The sequence below is a fragment of the Lepisosteus platostomus genome, chromosome 6 (genome assembly GCF_059453375.1).
Source record: "Lepisosteus platostomus isolate fLepPlt1 chromosome 6, fLepPlt1.hap1, whole genome shotgun sequence".
Taxonomy (NCBI): domain Eukaryota; kingdom Metazoa; phylum Chordata; class Actinopteri; order Semionotiformes; family Lepisosteidae; genus Lepisosteus; species Lepisosteus platostomus.
In genome coordinates, this window is record NC_142616.1 from 12432643 (window position 1) to 12452968 (window position 20326).

General features: G+C 51.5%; 2 protein-coding genes across 4 annotated transcripts in view; both read right to left on the reverse strand.

The window, feature by feature from the left end:
- Positions 1-8674: 8674 nt before the first annotated feature.
- LOC148660394 (G protein-coupled receptor 15) lies at positions 8675-11897 on the reverse strand. The gene is made up of 2 exons (XM_088634320.1): positions 11055-11897; positions 8675-10623 (listed from the first exon to the last, which is right to left on the reverse strand). The coding sequence occupies exons 1-2, from the start codon at positions 11459-11461 to the stop codon at positions 9639-9641; spliced, it is 1392 nt and encodes a 463-aa protein (XP_088490446.1). The 5' UTR covers positions 11462-11897; the 3' UTR covers positions 8675-9638.
- A 4465-nt stretch (positions 11898-16362) lies between these two features.
- The window catches only part of LOC148660395 (copine-6-like), a 28626-nt gene continuing 24662 nt past the window's right edge, over positions 16363-20326 (reverse strand). Inside the window, exon 16 of one of the 3 annotated variants that reach the window (XM_088634332.1) lies at positions 16363-17224. In XM_088634332.1, the coding sequence (XP_088490458.1) occupies positions 17093-17224 (132 nt within the window). In that variant the 3' untranslated portion in view covers positions 16363-17092. Of the gene's footprint in view, positions 17225-17555; positions 18078-20326 lie in introns of those variants that run through there. The other 2 variants (XM_088634330.1, XM_088634329.1) reach the window with 2 other exon arrangements.

The window sequence follows — 20326 nt, forward strand, 5'->3', positions numbered from 1 at the left end:
CTCTCAATAATAATAATACAGTGTGTGATCTCCTGTCCCAGCCTGAGGAACAGACAGTGAGTCTGTCTCTCAATAATAATACAGTGTGTGATCTCCTGTCACAGCCTGAGGAACAGTGAGCCTGTCTCTCAATAATAATAATACAGTGTGTGATCTCCTGTCCCAGCCTGAGGAACAGACAGTGAGCCTGTCTCTCAATAATAATAATACAGTGTGTGATCTCCTGTCACAGCCTGAGCAACAGACAGTGAGCCTGTCTCTCGATAATAATAATACAGTGTGTGATCTCCTGTCACAGCCTGAGGAACAGACAGTGAGCCTGTCTCTCAATAATAATAATACAGTGTGTGGTATCCTGTCACAGCCTGAGCAACAGACAGTGAGCCTGTCTCTCAATAATAATAATACAGTGTGTGATCTCCTGTCCCAGCCTGAGGAACAGACAGTGAGCCTGTCTCTCAATAATAATAATACAGTGTGTGATCTCCTCTCACAGCCTGAGGAACAGACAGTGAGCCTGTCTCTCAATAATAATAATACAGTGTGTGATCTTCTGTCACAGCCTGAGGAACAGACAGTGAGCCTGTCTCTCAATAATAATAATAAAGTGTGTGATCTCCTGTCACAGCCTGAGGAACAGACAGTGAGCCTGTCTCTCAATAATAATAATACAGTGTGTGATCTCCTGTCACAGCCTGAGGAACAGACAGTGAGCCTGTCTCTCAATAATAATAATACAGTGTGTGATCTCCTGTCCCAGCCTGAGGAACAGACAGTGAGCCTGTCTCTCAATAATAATAATACAGTGTGTGATCTCCTGTCACAGCCTGAGGAACAGACAGTGAGCCTGTCTCTCAATAATAATAATACAGTGTGCGATTTCCTGAGGAACAGACAGTGGGTCTATGTATTAAAGATGATAATGGTTTCTTGTTTTAATTGTTCTACTAATTGTTACTGTTTTGCTAAGAATGCAATTAATTAATCATGCAGTACAGCTCATTAACTCTCAATTATAGAGGCAGAGGGGGAGATTAGGAGACAAAGGAGAGGGAAAAAACTTTGGAGAAATGGAAAGATACAGAGAGAGATGGGATCACTGGGAGAGGAGGAGATGGAAGGATTGAGATGGTCAATGCTTTGGCTCGACTCCCAGACTGAAAGATGACACTAAATCTGTTAATTCCCTCCCTCTCTCCCACCCGACACTGATCTGGATCAACACCAAACCACCTGTCCATCAGAGCGCCCTGTGATCCAACACACTGACTGACTGACTGGACACTCCAGTACATTAACTGCACTGAGAGAGAGGGGTTAATACAGACACACTGACTGGACACTCCAGTACATTAATACTGCACTGAGAGAGAGGGGTTCATACAGACACACTGACTGACTGGACACTCCAGTACATTAACACTGCACTGAGAGAGAGGGGTTCATACAGACACACTGACTGGACACTCCAGTACATTAACACTGCACTGAGAGAGAGGGGTTCATACAGACACACTGACTGACTGGACACTCCAGTACATTAACACTGCACTGAGAGAGAGGGGTTCATACAGACACACTGACTGGACACTCCAGTACATTAACACTGCACTGAGAGAGAGGGGTTCATACAGACACACTGACTGACTGGACACTCCAGTACATTAACACTGCACTGAGAGAGAGGGGTTCATACAGACACACTGACTGGACACTCCAGTACATTAACACTGCACTGAGAGAGAGGGGTTCATACAGACACACTGACTGGACACTCCAGTACATTAACACTGCACTGAGAGAGAGGGGTTCATACAGACACACTGACTGACTGGACACTCCAGTACATTAACACTGCACTGAGAGAGAGGGGTTCATACAGACACACTGACTGGACACTCCAGTACATTAACACTGCACTGAGAGAGAGGGGTTCATACAGACACACTGACTGGACACTCCAGTACATTAACACTGCACTGAGAGAGAGGGGTTCATACAGACACACTGACTGACTGGACACTCCAGTACATTAACACTGCACTGAGAGAGAGGGGTTCATACAGACACACTGACTGGACACTCCAGTACATTAACACTGCACTGAGAGAGAGGGGTTCATACAGACACACTGACTGGACACTCCAGTACATTAACACTGCACTGAGAGAGAGGGGTTAATTCAGACACACCGACTGACAAGTGTTTGTTCCTCAGGTAGAACAGTACCAATTATGTCCAGCTGATGGCAGCATTTGACAAGGAATATTGTGAAGATAAAGCAGCAGTCAGGGCAGGTGGGGCTTTCTAACCTGGGGTCCTCGTCTCTTTTCCTTCCTGTCTGCCAGCACCCAGCTGCCTGTCTGTGTGTGGGCCTGCCCTGCTCCCTCTCTCTCCCCTACTCTCTCGTTAGAGAAATTGAAGATTTGTTACTGAGCTGATGTCGAGTTCCCATTAATGGCAAATCTGTGTTCTATTAAAATCCAATTATGCAGTGGAGTCATTTCTATTCATTAGCACATCACTGACTCCAAGAGCTAATTTCACAGACACCTGACATGGGAGGAGGAGAGAAAGAGAGAGGGATTGAGAGAGAGAGGAAGAAGAGAGAGGAAGAAGAAGAGAGAGATAGAGGAATAGAGAGGGAGAGAGAGGGGGATAGAGGGATAGAGAGAGAGGGAGAGGGAGAGAGATGGAGAGAGAGGGGGATAGAGGGATAGAGAGAGAGATAAAGGTATAGAGGGATAGAGGGAGAGAGAGGGATCAAGAGAGATAGAAGGAGAGAGAGATTGAGAGAGAGGGATAGAAAGAGATGGATAGAGGGAGAGAGATAGAGGGAGAGAGAGGGATAGAGAGAGATGGATAGAGGGAGAGAGATAGAGGGAGAGAGGGATAAAGAGAGAGAAGAATAGAGAGAGAGATAGAGGGAGAGAGAGGGATAAAGAGACTGGGATAGAGATAGAGGGAGAGAGAGATAGAGGGATAGAGTTGTAGAGAGAGGGAGTGATCGAGGGAGAGACAGATAGATACTTGGAGACAAAGGGTGGACAGAGAGAGAGATAGAGATTTAAAAAAGAGTATTAAAGTATTGGCTACACCTAAAAAACAGCGATTAAAACTCCTACCACCACAAAGCCCTGCTGAGCCAAGAGCTGAGCCCAAAACAGAGCCCCCTGAGCCAGCTGGTCCTGAGGCTCACTGACCTGAGCCACACCGACACTAACCAGCCTCAGGACAGCACTGCTAGAGCACCACAACCCAGACTCCACCACATCACAGCACAGATCAAACAGCAATATCTCACACACTGGGACACACACACACAAACACAACATAAACTGGAATGCTACAGAACCCTAAACAGACAATACACACTAGCTGAATATTTGACCAAAATAAGAAACAACAAGCAGAAACAGACCCTGACGAAGTACAGGCTCAGTGACCACAGCCTGGCCATAGAAACTGGGCGACACAGGCAGACCTGGCTGCCCAGAGAGGACAGGCTGTGCTCCCACTGCCAGCAGGGAGAAATAGAGACAGAGGTGCACTTCGTACTGCACTGTGACAGATACTCTGGGATTAGAGAAACATTCTTCCCAAAATTCAGAAATCTAGTCCCAGAGTTCCCACACCTGCCAGAATCACAATGGGTCCCAATCCTGCTGGGAGAGGGAGGAGGGAACTCAGTTGATCTGGCAGCCCAGTATGTGATCTCCTGTCACAGTCTGAGGAACAGTGAGTCTGTCTCCCAATAATGCTCAATATGTTTACAGAATATGTAAATATTTTATAATATGTCTTTGTTGTAAAATGTCTGTAGATTTTATTTAAATTTTATTTTTTGTTTTGTTTCATGTGAATTTCATTATTTTTATTTTCTTTGGCAACACTGATTGTACCCATCGGTCATGCTAATAAAGCACCTTGAATTGAATTGAAATAGAGGTTAGAGAGAGAGACAGGAGCAGGAGGAGAGGGAGACAGGAGGTGGAGAGGAGAGAGAGACAGGAGCAGGAGGAAAGAGAGAGGGGAGCTGGAAGAGAGGGAGACAGGAGCTGGAGAGGAGAGAGAGACAGGAGCAGGAAGAGAGGGAGACAAGAGCTGGAGAGGAGAGAGAGACAGGAGCAGGAGGAGAGAGAGACAGGAGCTGGAGAGGAGAGAGAGACAGAAGCTGGAGGAGAGAGGGAGACAGAAGCAGGAAGAGAGAGAGACAGGAGCAGGAGGAGATAGAGACAGGAGCAGGAGGAGAGAGAGACAGAAGCAGGAGGAGAGAGAGAGAGACAGGGGCAGGAGGAGAGAGAGAGATCAGGGCTCTGAGGAGTGTGTGGGCTTTATAAACCTCCTCTCTCCCCTCACCCTTCTCTCTCCCTGCTATTATTAGTGTTCCTGTTACTTAGCAACTTGGGCCGACAGATTGGAAACACCATGTTTCTGTCTGTTTGTGGAGGATTTCTGTATGGAGATATACATAATCATATCTCTCCAGACGCCCCTGCAACAGTGTACAGCACTGTCTCTGTCAACTGTCAGAGAGACAGTTCTGGACACACAGTGTGTGTGTATACAGTGTGTCCAGTAAGAGTCTGTACAGGTGTGTGTATACAGTGTGTCCAGTAAGAGTCTGTACAGGTGTGTGTGTGTGTGTACAGTGTGTCCAGTGAGAGTCTGTACAGGTGTGTGTGTGTACAGTGTGTCCAGTGAGAGTCTGTACAGGTGTGTGTGTGTATACAGTGTGTCCAGTGAGAGTCTGTACAGGTGTGTGTATACAGTGTGTCCAGTAAGAGTCTGTACAGGTGTGTGTGTGTGTGTGCAGTGTGTCCAGTGAGAGTCTGTACAGGTGTGTGTGTGTATAGAGTGTGTCCAGTGAGAGTCTGTACAGGTGTGTGTGTGTATACAGTGTGTCCAGTGAGAGTCTGTACAGGTGTGTGTATACAGTGTGTCCAGTAAGAGTCTGTACAGGTGTGTGTGTGTGTGTGCAGTGTGTCCAGTGAGAGTCTGTACAGGTGTGTGTGTGTATACAGTGTGTCCAGTGAGAGTCTGTACAGGTGTGTGTGTGTGTATACAGTGTGTCCAGTGAGAGTCTGTACAGGTGTGTGTGTGTGTGTATACTGTGTGTTCAGTAAGAGTCTGTACAGGTGTGTGTGTACAGAGTCTGTACAGGTGTGTGTGTGTGTATACAATGTGTCCAGTAAGAGTCTGTACAGGGGGGTGTGTATACAGTGTGTCCAGTAAGAGTCTGTACAGGTGTGTGTGTGTATACAGTGTGTCCCATCAGAGTCTGTACAGGTGCGTGTGTGTATATACAGTGTGTACAGGTGTGTGTGTATACAGTGTGTACAGGTGTGTGTGTGTTTACAGTATACAGTGTCTCCAGTAAGAGACATGGAGAAGAATGTGTTTCTGAACACGAAGAGACAAATTCCCTGAGATGTGTGGACTTGTTTCAGGAAGCATTCGGTGCCGCAGTGCTGAGGATTATACATTTCACTTGAAAGTTTAATCCCCAAGTTCACAGTTTCAGGCATTTCACTGGAGGGAGACTGCCAACCACGAAACACAGGGAAGATAAAAGCACTCACATACATACAAATACAGCACACACTGAGACACACAAAAAAAGGCACTTATACGTTTTGAGACACATACAAACAGAACCACAACAATACACTGCGGCATACACAGACCCACAGATCCACACTGATATAATGACAGATACACAGACCCACACTCATGTGCCACTGACACACAAACATATGCACTCAGACCCTCACTGATATATTCCCAGACACACACACACTGATAGACTCATGATACGCCTATACACACAGATACACTGGTACACACTGATACACAAAGATACAGATATACTCACAACACTACTCAGTAGCTCAGTGTTGGCACTACCCCCAGTACAGGAGACACACTGAGACCCCGCCCCCAGTCACAGGAGACACACTGAGACCCCACCCCCAGTACAGAAGACACACTGAGACCCAGTCACAGGAGACACACTGAGACCCCATCCCCAGTCACAGGAGACACACTGAGACTCAGTCACAGGAGACACACTGAGACCCCGCCCCCAGTACAGGAGACACACTGAGACCCAGTCACAGGAGACACACTGAGACCCCATCCCCAGTCACAGGAGACACACTGAGACTCAGTCACAGGAGACACACTGAGACCCCACCCCCAGTACAGGAGACACACTGAGACCCAGTCACAGGAGACACACTGAGACCCCACCCCCAGTACAGGAGACACACTGAGACCCAGTCACAGGAGACTCACTGAGACCCCATCCCCAGTCACAGGAGACACACTGAGACCCCATCCCCAGTCACAGGAGACACACTGAGACCCAGTCACAGGAGACACACTGAGACCCCACCCCCAGTCACAGGAGACACACTGAGACCCAGTCACAGGAGACTCACTGAGACCCCATCCCCAGTCACAGGAGACACACTGAGACCCAGTCACAGGAGACACACTGAGACCCCACCCCCAGTACAGGAGACACACTGAGACACAGTCACAGGAGACACACTGAGACCCCACCCCCAGTACAGGAGACACACTGAGACCCAGTCACAGGAGACTCACTGAGACCCCATCCCCAGTCACAGGAGACACACTGAGACCCCATCCCCAGTCACAGGAGACACACTGAGACCCAGTCACAGGAGACACACTGAGACCCCACCCCCAGTCACAGGAGACACACTGAGACCCAGTCACAGGAGACACACTGAGACCCAGTCACAGGAGACACACTGAGACCCCACCCCCAGTACAGGAGACACACTGAGACACAGTCACAGGAGACACACTGAGACCCCACCCCCAGTACAGGAGACACACTGAGACCCAGTCACAGGAGACTCACTGAGACCCCATCCCCAGTCACAGGAGACACACTGAGACCCAGTCACAGGAGACACACTGAGACCCAGTCACAGGAGACTCACTGAGACCCAGTCACAGGAGACTCACTGAGACCCCATCCCCAGTCACAGGAGACACACTGAGACTCAGTTACAGGAGACACACTGAGACCCCACCCCCAGTACAGGAGACACACTGAGACCCAGTCACAGGAGACACACTGAGACCCCACCCCCAGTACAGGAGACACACTGAGACCCAGTCACAGGAGACACACTGAGACCCCACCCCCAGTACAGGAGACACACTGAGACCCAGTCACAGGAGACTCACTGAGACCCCATCCCCAGTCACAGGAGACACACTGAGACCCCATCCCCAGTCACAGGAGACACACTGAGACCCAGTCACAGGAGACACACTGAGACCCCACCCCCAGTCACAGGAGACACACTGAGACCCAGTCACAGGAGACTCACTGAGACCCCATCCCCAGTCACAGGAGACACACTGAGACCCCATCCCCAGTCACAGGAGACACACTGAGACCCAGTCACAGGAGACACACTGAGACCCCACCCCCAGTCACAGGAGACACACTGAGACCCAGTCACAGGAGACACACTGAGACCCCACCCCCAGTACAGGAGACACACTGAGACCCAGTCACAGGAGACTCACTGAGACCCCATCCCCAGTCACAGGAGACACACTGAGACCCAGTCACAGGAGACACACTGAGACCCAGTCACAGGAGACTCACTGAGACCCAGTCACAGGAGACACACTGAGACCCCACCCCCAGTCACAGGAGACACACTGAGACCCAGTCACAGGAGACACACTGAGACCCCACCCCCAGTACAGGAGACACACTGAGACACAGTCACAGGAGACACACTGAGACCCCACCCCCAGTACAGGAGACACACTGAGACCCAGTCACAGGAGACTCACTGAGACCCCATCCCCAGTCACAGGAGACACACTGAGACCCAGTCACAGGAGACACACTGAGACCCAGTCACAGGAGACTCACTGAGACCCAGTCACAGGAGACTCACTGAGACCCAGTCACAGGAGACACTCTGAGATACACAGGAGACACACTGAGACCCCGCCCCCAGTACAGGAGACACACTGAGATACACAGGAGACACTCTGAGATACACAGGAGACACACTGAGACCCAGTCACAGGAGACACACTGAGACCCAGTCACAGGAGACTCACTGAGACCCCATCCCCAGTCACAGGAGACACACTGAGACCCCACCCCCAGTCACAGGAGACACACTGAGACCCAGTCACAGGAGACACTCTGAGATACACAGGAGACACACTGAGACCCCGCCCCCAGTACAGGAGACACACTGAGATACACAGGAGACACTCTGAGATACACAGGAGACACACTGAGACCCAGTCACAGGAGACACACTGAGACCCCGCCCCCAGTACAGGAGACACACTGAGATACACAGGAGACACTCTGAGATACACAGGAGACACACTGAGACCCCGCCCCCAGTACAGGAGACACTCTGAGATACACAGGAGACACTCTGAGATACACAGGAGACTTCTTTACTCCTTCAGAGATGTCTGGGCTCCTGAGAAGCGTCAGAAGCCACGCTGGTCCTCTTACCTCTCTGCCCTTCTGCCAGTGAGACACACTTCTCTAAACCTGTCCAGTCGTTCACAGATCGCAGCCAAGCCCACCTCGTGTGAAAGCACCAGCGATAGCTCAGAGCAAGAACGACAGCCGCCTGTGAGCAGGTCATGTTAAATCTTTTTAATACCTTCGTACTTCGTGACATGAGTAGACATTTGAAAAGCATCAGTCACTGAATCAGTGTAACATTATGTGAGGGTGTCAGTCAGTGTGTCAGGCTGTCACTCAGTGTGTCAGTGTGTCAGTCAGTGTGTCAGTGTCTCAATGTGTCAGTCAGGGTGTCAGTCAGTGTGTCAGTGTGTCAGTGTGTCAGGGTGTCAGTCAGGGAGTCAGTCAGTGTGTCAGGGTGTCAGGGAGTCAGTCAGGGAGTCAGTCAGTGTGTCAGTGTGTCAGGGTGTCAGTCAGGGAGTCAGTCAGTGTGTCAGGGTGTCAGGGAGTCAGTCAGGGTGTCAGGGTGTCAGGGTGTCAGAGTGTCAGTCAGTGTGTCAGTGTGTCAGGGTGTCAGGGTGTCAGTCAGGGAGTCGGTCAGTGTGTCAGGGTGTCAGGGAGTCAGTCAGGGTGTCAGTCAGGGAGTCAGTCAGTGTGTCAGGGTGTCAGGGTGTCAGTCAGGGTGTCAGGGAGTCAGTCAGTGTGTCAGGGTGTCAGGGTGTCAGAGTGTCAGTCAAGGAGTCAGTCAGTGTGTCAGGGTGTCAGAGTGTCAGTCAGGGAGTCAGTCAGTGTGTCAGGGTGTCAGAGTGTCAGTCAGGGAGTCAGTCAGTGTGTCAGTGTGTCAGGGAGTCAGTCAGGGTGTCAGAGTGTCAGTCAGGGAGTCAGTCAGTGTGTCAGGGTGTCAGAGTGTCAGTCAGGGAGTCAGTCAGTGTGTCAGGGTGTCAGAGTGTCAGTCAGGGAGTCAGTCAGTGTGTCAGGGTGTCAGAGTGTCAGTCAGGGTGTCAGAGTGTCAGTCAGGGAGTCAGTCAGTGTGTCAGGGTGTCAGGGTGTCAGTCAGGGTGTCAGGGAGTCAGTCAGTGTGTCAGTGTGTCAGGGTGTCAGAGTGTCAGTCAAGGAGTCAGTCAGTGTGTCAGGGTGTCACTCAAGGCGGGGCGAATCGAGGGGGGCCCTCCTGCACTCTCAGCGGGGCAACTCGAGGGGGGCCCCAGCAGCTCTTGCTCAGAGGGAGCAGGGCGCGCAGCTGCCGCAGGGCGGGGCGGGACAGCAGGAAGTAGAGGGGCGGGTTCCAGCAGGGCGCCAGGCAGATGAGCAGGATGGCCGTGAGCGAGCCCACCTCCCACAGCAGAGACACTGAGGGGGGGGGCTCCTCGGAGGAGGGGGTGCTGGGGGCAGGGGCAGGGTGCTCGGGGGGCAGTAAGGGGGGGCTGCAAGGGGCAGGGGGGGAGGCAAAGGGGGGAACTGTGGAGGGGTTTCGAGGGCCAGCGGGGGAGGTGAAGGGGCAGGGGGGAGCTGAGGGGGGATTGCGAGGCTCAGCGGGGGAGGTGAAGTGGGGGGCTGAGGGGGGGCTGTGAGGGGCAGCGGGGGAGGTGAAGTGGGGGGCTGAGGGGGGGCTGTGAGGGGCAGCGGTTGGGGTGAAGGAGGAGGGGGGGCCTGAGGGGGGGCTGTGAGGGGCAGCGGTTGGGGTGAAGGAGGAGGGGGGGGCTGAGGGGGGACTGTGAGGGGCAGCGGTTGGGGTGAAGGGGGTGGGCAGGAGCTCCAGGGGCCCGGGGGGCTCCAGCGGCGGAGGCAGGTTGACGAACTCCAGGGCGTAGTAGGGCAGCCAGCTGAGCGCGAAGGCCAGCGTGGAGCCGATCAGCAGCGCGGTGGCCTTCTTGTTGCGGCGGGCGGCGGTGAAGGTCGTGCCCCCCGGCGTGGGCGCGTGGCGCAGGTGCCGCACGATGCGGCCGCAGTTCACCGCGATGGTCACCAGCGGCGCCACGTAGTAGACCAGGAAGGCCGGCACCAGAAACCCCAGCCACTGGCCCCGCCCCACCGCCCAGGTGCAGTGGCTGTCAAACTGGACATAGGTGACCTTCGGCAGGGCCATCGTCACGGCGACCAGCCAGATCACCGCCAGCACCGCCGCGCTGAGACAGAGGACATCAGTCAGATGAGCTGCATGACCCTTAACCCTAACAGACCATCTCTACATGACCTTTGACCCTCACAGAGCAGCCCTGCATGACCTCTGCCCATGACACACCATCTCTGCATGACCCTTGACCCTAACAGACCATCTCTGCATGACCCTTGACCCTCACAGAGCAGCCCTGCATGACCTTTGACCCTAACAGAGCAGCCCTGCATGACCTCTGCCCATGACACACCATCTCTACATGACCTTTGACCCTCACAGAGCAGCCCTGCATGAAATTTGACCTTCACAGTGCAGCTCAGCATGACCTCTGCCCCTGCCAGACCAACGAAACGTGTCTCCCCCCACCACCACTGCAGTCACAGCTGGCTAGCACACCTGCGCCCCCCCAAACCCTCGACCCCGCGCCCCGCCCTCACTCACAGGTGCCAGGGCCGCAGTGGGGGGCTGGCGGGCGCGGTGACGATGCGGTGCCGCAGCACGGACATGGCGGCCAGGCTGAAGATGTCCACGCCGGCGGTCAGCGAGGTGGAGAAGGCCAGGAAGACGCAGGTGTGGCCGCCTAGGCGCCAGCCACGGCCGGCCGCGGTCAGCAGCACGCAGGGCAGTGCCAGCAGCGCACCCAGGTCCGCTAGGCTCAGGTTGAGCAGCAGCACGGAGCTGGGCCGGGCCCGGCGCTGGCGCTGGCGCAGCAGCACCAGCCAGACCAGCAGGTGGCCCCCCACCCCCGCCAGCAGCGCCAGCACGCTGAACAGCGGCAGCACCAGCGAGAAGGAGATGGTGGTGTCGGCCGAGACCGACTCAAAGAGCAGGTTCACTATCGCGGGCATCCTGAGCCACCTGAGAGAGAGACAGGGAGAGAGAGAGACAGGGAGTGAGAGAGACAGATGGTGGTGTCGGCCGAGACCGACTCAAAGAGCAGGTTCACTATCGCGGGCATCCTGAGCCACCTGAGAGAGAGACAGGGAGAAAGAGAGACAGGGAGTGAGAGAGACAGATGGTGGTGTCGGCCGAGACCGACTCAAAGAGCAGGTTCACTATTGCGGGCATCCTGAGCCACCTGAGAGAGAGACAGGGAGAAAGAGAGAGACAGGGAGTGAGAGAGACAGATGGTGGTGTCGGCCGAGACCGACTCAAAGAGCAGGTTCACTATTGCGGGCATCCTGAGCCACCTGAGAGAGAGACAGGGAGAAAGAGAGAGACAGGGAGTGAGAGAGACAGATGGTGGTGTCGGCCGAGACCGACATGAAGAGTAGGTTCACTATTGCGGGCATCATGAGCCACCTGAGAGAGAGACAGGGAGAGAGAGAGAGACAGGGAGTGAGAGAGACAGATGGTGGTGTCGGCCGAGACCGACATGAAGAGCAGGTTCACTATTGCGGGCATCCTGAGCCACCTGAGAGAGAGAGACAGGGAGAAAGGGAGACAGGGAGAGAGAGAGGGAGACAAGGAGTGAGAGAGAGAGATGGTGGTGTCGGCCGAGACCGACTCGAAAAGTAGGTTCACTATAGCGGGCATCCCGAGCCACCTGAGAGAGAGACAGGGAGAGAGAGAGTGAGACAGGGAGTAAGAGAGAGAGACAGGGAGTGAGAGAGGGAGACGGGGAGAGAGGAAGATGGGGACAGAAAGGGACAGAGAGAGGTAGGTAGGAAAAGAGAGAGGGGATGGACAGAAGGAGAGAGAGTGTGATTGATGATTAATGATGCCGATCTAAATAATTCCACCAAAACATAAATGTTGATACCAATACCGTGTACTAGTGTGTAGATTCTAGTTTAAATTAATTCAAAGGAATCCAGTGCTTCAATTAGTCCAGAGTCCCATAATCAGTCGAGTGTGATAAATAGTCCAGGTTTTAATTAATCCAGCCTGCAAACTAGTCCAGTGTTTTAATCAATCCAGCGCGATGGTAAATTGAATGTCTTAATTACTCCTTTGAGATAATTAGTCCAGTGTCCTGAGTAATCCAGCACAGAAGATAGCCCAAGTCCATATGAATCCAGCAGGAAAATCAGTGAACAAAGTTGAGATATGAACGCACAACTCTTCCAGCAACTCTGGCAGTATGAATGATTCTGTCCCTCTCTCCCTCCTCCTCTCTCCCTTCTGCATTAACTACTGATGAATGTAATTATGGTCACCAGCTGTTCATTTAAAAGGTCAAGAAGAGACAGAAGGCTGATACACACCGCTGACACTGACAGACAGGTACCAAGAGAGAGACAGACAGAGAGCTGACAGACACACACTGCTGACACTGACAGACAGGTACCAAGAGAGAGACAGACAGAGAGCTGACAGACACACACTGCTGACACTGACAGACAGGTACCAAGAGAGAGACAGACAGAGCTGACAGACACACACTGCTGACACTGACAGACAGGTACCCAGAGAGAGACAGACAGAGAGCAGACACAGACACACACTGCTGACACTGACAGACAGGTACCAAGAGAGAGACAGACAGAGAGCAGACACAGACACACACTGCTGATACTGACAGACAGGTACCAAGAGAGAGACAGACAGAGCTGACACAGACACACACCGCTGACACTGACAGACAGGTACCAAGAGAGAGACAGACAGAGCTGACACAGACACACACCGCTGACACTGACAGACGGGTACCCAGAGAGAGACAGAGAGAGAGCTGACACAGACACACACTGCTGACACTGACAGACAGGTACCAAGAGAGAGACAGACAGAGCTGACACAGACACACACCGCTGACACTGACAGACAGGTACCAAGAGAGAGACAGACAGAGCTGACACAGACACACACTGCTGATACTGACAGACGGGTACCCAGAGAGAGACAGAGAGAGAGCTGACACAGACACACACTGCTGACACTGACAGACAGGTACCCAGAGAGAGACAGACAGAGAGCAGACACAGACACACACTGCTGACACTGACAGACAGGTACCCAGAGAGAGACAGACAGAGAGCAGACACAGACACACACTGCTGATACTGACAGACGGGTACCCAGAGAGAGACAGAGAGAGAGCTGACACAGACACACACTGCTGACACTGACAGACAGGTACCCAGAGAGAGACAGACAGAGCTGACACAGACACACACTGCTGATACTGACAGACGGGTACCCAGAGAGAGACAGAGAGAGAGCTGACACAGACACACACTGCTGACACTGACAGACAGGTACCCAGAGAGAGACAGACAGAGAGCAGACACAGACACACACTGCTGACACTGACAGACAGGTACCTAGAGAGAGACAGACAGAGAGCAGACACAGACACACACTGCTGACACTGACAGACAGGTACCCAGAGAGAGACAGACAGAGAGCTGACAGACACACACTGCTGACAGACAGGTACCAAGAGAGAGACAGACAGAGAGCTGACAGAGACACACCGCTGATACTGACAGACAGGTACCCAGAGAGAGACAGACAGAGAGCTGACAGAGTGAGCCTTGATTGGAGGAGCAGTGTGTCTCACTGACAGAGTGAGCCCTGATTGGAGGAGCAGTGTCTCTCACTGACAGAGTGAGCCCTGATTGGAGGAGCAGGGTGTCTCACTGACAGAGTGAGCCCTGATTGGAGGAGCAGTGTGTCTCTCACTGACAGAGTGAGCCCTGATTGGAGGAGCAGTGTGTCTCACTGACAGAGTGAGCCCTGATTGGAGGAGCAGTGTCTCTCACTGACAGAGTGAGCCCTGATTGGAGGAGCAGGGTGTCTTACTGACAGAGTGAGCCCTGATTGGAGGAGCAGTGTGTCTCACTGACAGAGTGAGCCCTGATTGGAGGAGCAGTGTCTCTCACTGACAGAGTGAGCCCTGATTGGAGGAGCAGTGTGTCTCACTGACAGAGTGAGCCCTGATTGGAGGAGCAGTGTGTCTCTCACTGACAGAGTGAGCCCTGATTGGAGGAGCAGTGTGTCTCACTGACAGAGTGAGCCCTGATTGGAGGAGCAGTGTGTCATGCAGATGAAATCTTGTGACTGTAGAGTGGCCAAACACCCCCAGAAACACCAAAGAGAGGCTGGCTACGAGAGTGCAGCTAATTAACACTGATAACTCGAAACTAGGCATCCGCTTGACCAAACCAGAATTAAACACCTGTGTGGCATCAGGTTTAACTGCATTTATTCAGCATGGAGACAAGGAAATGAATATCACTGAGAGGTGAGACATATTAAACCCAGAGTCCCTCTGAGCAGTACAGACCGGTCTGGACCAGTGTTACCGCAAGTACAGTTATGGACACATAGGGTATAACTGGACTCTGCACTGAGAGAGAGGGGTTAACAGAGACACACTGACTGGACACTCCAGTACATTAACACTGCACTGAGAGAGAGGGGTTCATACAGACACACTGACTGACTGGACACTCCAGTACATTGGAGTCTCCAGGGCCTTCTCCTGCTATGCCCCCAAGCTCTGGAACTCCTTGCCCAAGGATATTAGAGAGTCACCTTCTCTAAACTCCTTCAAATCCAGACTCAAAACCCTCCTTTTCAGAAAAGCCTTTACTTAACTGGTTCCATTCTTCACCCCTCTGCTCTTCTTAATACCATCTTCCACGGTCTCCTCTATTGTTATTGTTGTATTGCTGTAATTATAATTGTGTCCTGTCTTGTGAAATTTTTCTTATTTATTGTTGTAGTCTTCTTATTTATTGTTATTGTCATCCTGTAAAGCGCTTTGAGAAGCCACCTTTAAAGGCGCTATATAAAATAAAGTTTATTATTATTATTATTACATTAACACTGCACTGAGAGAGAGGGGTTCATACAGACACACTGACTGACTGGACACTCCAGTACATTAACACTGCACTGAGAGAGAGGGGTTCATACAGACACACTGACTGACTGGACACTCCAGTACATTAACACTGCACTGAGAGAGAGGGGTTCATACAGACATACTGACTGGACACTCCAGTACATTAACACTGCACTGAGAGAGAGGGGTTCATACAGACACACTGACTGGACACTCCAGTACATTAACACTGCACTGAGAGAGAGGGGTTCATACAGACACACTGACTGACTGGACACTCCAGTACATTAACACTGCACTGAGAGAGAGGGGTTCATACAGACACACTGACTGACTGGACACTCCAGTACATTAACACTGCACTGAGAGAGAGGGGTTCATACAGACACACTGACTGACTGGACACTCCAGTACATTAACACTGCACTGAGAGAGAGGGGTTCATACAGACACACTGACTGACTGGACACTCCAGTACATTAACACTGCACTGAGAGAGAGGGGTTCATACAGACACACTGACTGACTGGACACTCCAGTACATTAACACTGCACTGAGAGAGAGGGGTTCATACAGACACACTGACTGGACACTCCAGTACATTAACACTGCACTGAGAGAGATTGTATATACTGTATGTGGTAGCTCAAGGAAGTATACTTATTCACACATAAACTGCTTTTGGCTGAATTGCAAACTTGATTTTGTGCTTTTGGAGGGGAAAAAGCAGCCCCTGCATGATCAGATTAATCAAGGAGCCAAGTGATGAACAGAGTTCAACAGGAAGTGTTTAAAAATGCTGCGAGACGTCGACACAGAATTGACAAACAACCCCGCAGAGACTGTGGGCAGGACAGAACGAGGGTGAGTATTCGAAACCAGCTCAGGCCGACCCGCTGCTGAAACAGCTCACAGTGCTTGTCCCTGGAGAAGAACCACAGGACACGCGTCGGTGTTATCTCATGGGTTTCTTCGCAGAGTTTATTGTTTTATTTCTTAAAGACGCAGCCCGAGGCAGCAGCTGCTCCCGGGACATTGGCTTGTGTCTGTCTGGCTTCAGACACATCGACAAAGACAGTGTGTATTAGTAGTAGACAAAACGCGTCACGTTGGAACATGTATCAGTGATGCAGTCACAGCAGGACTGATTGTACCGACGTTCGGACAGCGACAATGTCTGTGTGGCAACACTGAGCGCCCCCTGAGGCTCAGTGGGGGAACTGCAGCTCAGGGTGACGGAGGTGACGACGATGATGATGATGATGGGGCTCCTCCAGCTCCACAGGGCCCAGCGGGGGGGCTGTAGATCACTGCCCCCGAGTGACTCGACAGTGGGGAACAGCGCCCCCTCACTCTGCTCAGGTTCAGTGGGGGAACTGCAGCTCGGGGTGACGGAGGTGACGAAGGTGATGATGGTGATGGGGCTCCTCCAGCTCCACACGGGTCCAGCGGGGGGGGGGGTCTGTAGATTGGGGTGACGAAGGTGATGATGATGATGGGCTCCTCCAGCTCCACACGGGCCCAGCGAGGGGGCTGTCGATCACTGCCCCCCGAGTGACTCGACAGCGGGGAACAGCGCCCCCTCACTGTGCTCAGTCTCAGCGGGGGTACTGCGCCCTGCTAGCATGCTGGGAGGGGGGCAGGGGGGGTCTGCATGCCAGTGTGAGCGAGTGGGCGCCGGGCTCAGATCTGGGGGTCAGCGGGGCTGGTGGGGGAGCCCTTCGGTCCGGGAGCGATCCCTCGGCTGGAGAAGTACTGGACCAGCTGTTCGGGCACCTCGGCCAGCACACAGCGCGACAGAGAGGAGACTGGAGCCTGAGACAGAGAGAGAGGGGACAGAGTCACAGTGACAGACAGAGAGGAGACTGGAGCCTGAGACAGAGAGAGACACACAGACACAGTGACAGACAGAGAGGAGACTGGAGCCTGAGACAGAGAGAGAGGGGACAGAGTCACAGTGACAGACAGAGAGGAGACTGGAGCCTGAGACAGAGAGAGAGGGGACAGAGTCACAGTGACAGACAGAGAGAGACACACAGACACAGTGACAGACAGAGAGAGAGGGGACAGAGTCACAGTGACAGACAGAGAGGAGACTGGAGCCTGAGACAGAGAGAGACTCTCTCTCCTACTGCACTGTGACAGATACTCTGGGATTAGAGAAACATTCTTCCCGAAATTCAGAAATCTAATCCCAGAGTTCCCACACCTGCCAAAACCACAACAGGTCCCAATCCTACTGGGAGAGGGAGGAGGGAACTCAGTTGATCTGGCAGCCCAGTATGTGATCTCCTGTCACAGCCTGAGGAACAGTGAGTCCGTCTCCCAATAATGCTCCAGCCGCCTACAGTATATGTCGATATTATATAATATGTCTTTGTTGTAAATGTCTGTAACATGTCTGTAGATTTTATTTTACTTCTATTTTTTTGTTTTGTTCTATGTTAATTTTATTATTTTTATTTGCTTTGGCAACACTGATTGTACCCATCGGTCATGCTAATAAAGCACCTTGAATTGAATTGAATTGAATTGAGAGAGGGGACAGAGTCACAGTGACAGACAGAGAGAGACACACAGACACAGTGACAGACAGAGAGGAGACTGGAGCCTGAGACAGAGAGAGAGGGGTCAGAGTCACAGTGACAGACAGAGAGGAGACTGGAGCCTGAGACAGAGAGAGAGGGGACAGAGTCACAGTGACAGACAGAGAGAGACACACAGACACAGTGACAGACAGAGAGAGAGGGGACAGAGTCACAGTGACAGACAGAGAGAGACACACAGACACAGTGACAGACAGAGAGAGAGGGGACAGAGTCACAGTGACAGACAGAGAGAGACACACCATCAGCTCTTCCGGGAGTTTTGACCTGGCAGTGAAGGCACTGAGGGAGAAGGCACTCAGGGCTTTCTACGCAATAAGAAGGAGGCTCTTCAACATCAACCCACCAACAAGAATCTGGCTCCAAATATTTGAAAGTGTAATCCAACCCATTGCCCTATACGGCAGTGAAGTGTGGGGTCCCCTCACAGACCAGGATTACACCCAATGGGACAAACACCCCACAGAAACTCTGCACATGGAGATCTGTAGAATCATCCTCCGTGTGCAGAGAAAAACTCCTAACAACGGGTGCAGGGCCGAATTAGGCCAGTACCCACTATTGATAAGCATACAGAAAAGAATATTAAAGTATTGGCTACACCTAAAAAACAGCGACCAAAATTCCTACCACCACAAAGCCCTGCTGAGCCAAGAGCTGAGCCCAAAACAGAGCCCCCTGAGCCAGCTGGTCCTGAGGCTCACCGACCTGAGCCACACCGACACTAACCAGCCTCAGGACAGTACTGCTAGAGCACCACAACCCAGACTCAACCACATCACAGCACAGATCAAACAGCAATATCTCACACACTGGGACACACACACACACAAACACAGCATAAACTGGAATGCTACAGAACCCTAAACAGACAATACACACTAGCTGAATATTTGACCAAAATAAAAAATAACAAACAGAAACAGACCCTGACGAAGTACAGGCTCAGTGACCACAGCCTGGCCATAGAAACTGGGCGACACAGGCAGACCTGGCTGCCCAGAGAGGACAGGCTGTGCTCCCACTGCCAGCGGGGAGAAATAGAGACAGAGGTGCACTTCCTACTGCACTGTGACAGATACTCTGGGACTAGACAAACATTCTTCCTGAAATTCAGAAATCTAATCCCAGAGTTCCCACACCTGCCAGAATCACAACGGATCCCAATCCTACTGGGAGAGGGAGGAGGGAACTCAGTTTAACTGGCAGCCCATTATGTGATCTCCTGTCACAGCCTGAGGAACAGTGAGTCTGTCTCCCAGTAATGCTCCAGCAGCCTACAGTATATGTCAATATTTTATAATATGTCTTTGTTGTAAATGTCTGTAACATGTCCATGTTACAGTCCATGTTGTTTTGTTCCATGTTAATTTTATTATCTTTATTTGCTTTGGCAACACTGATTGTACCCATTGGTCATGCTAATAAAGCACCTTGAATTGAATTGAATTGAGAGACACACAGTCACAGTGACAGACAGAGAGAGACACACAGTCACAGTGACAGACAGAGAGAGAGTCACAGTGACAGACAGAGAGAGAGTGTGGGGAGAGGGAGTGAGAGAGAGAGAGAGGCAGCACAGAAGATGAGCTCCTAATTTCTTTGAGATTTTATTGTTTTCTGGAACTGAACAAATAGTCTAGGAATAAGGCAACATCAAACAAAACTAAAGAAAACTACAGAAGTAAAGTAAATTTGCCATTGGAAAAAAAAAAATCAACAAAGCAAACATCTAAAAAACTGAAGATCAACTATAAGACACAGCTACACCTGAGGATAAAGGACCTGAGGAAAAACTCCAAAAAGAAAAATCCCCAAGAGATGAAGAGGAACAAACAGAAAAGGAATCATTAAAACAAGGATATAAGAATAAGAAGACAAGAAAGAAAGAAAGAAAGAGAAAAAGTACACCAAAGGAAACAAGAAGGAAAGGGAAAATACAAGCAGCATCAAGAGAAGCCAAGAACTCAGCCATCAACACGAAAAACACCTGGTAAGCCCTGTTCTTTCTTCTCCTTTCTTGAAGAAGCCTCTAAAAAAAATTGAACTGCTTTGCTAGATAAAAGTTTAAAAAGTCTTTAGAAAAAGGTACCTTAAAGTTTAAATTAAACAAAATACCACTTGGGCCCACTACACTCAAAAGGCCAAAGTTGAAGAACCTGTTCCCAAGCAACAGGGGGCTGATTGTATTCAAAACGCCCGAGCCAGGCCGTCTGTTTGCTCTTCTCACCTGGGCCCATTGTATTTAAAAGAGCAAGATGAGTACAGAGCAGAACACAGCCCCACTGGACCAGCCCTGCCCCCTCAGCAC

Excerpts from the sequence above, each read along its gene's own strand:
- LOC148660394 (XM_088634320.1), bottom strand. The coding sequence starts at position 11,461 with ATGCCCGCGATAGTGAACCTGCTCTTTGAGTCGGTCTCGGCCGACACC. Across the intron at positions 10,624-11,054 it reads CCACTGCGGCCCTGGCACCT|CGCGGCGGTGCTGGCGGTGA; the intron begins GTGAGTGAGGGC and ends CCTCTGTCTCAG.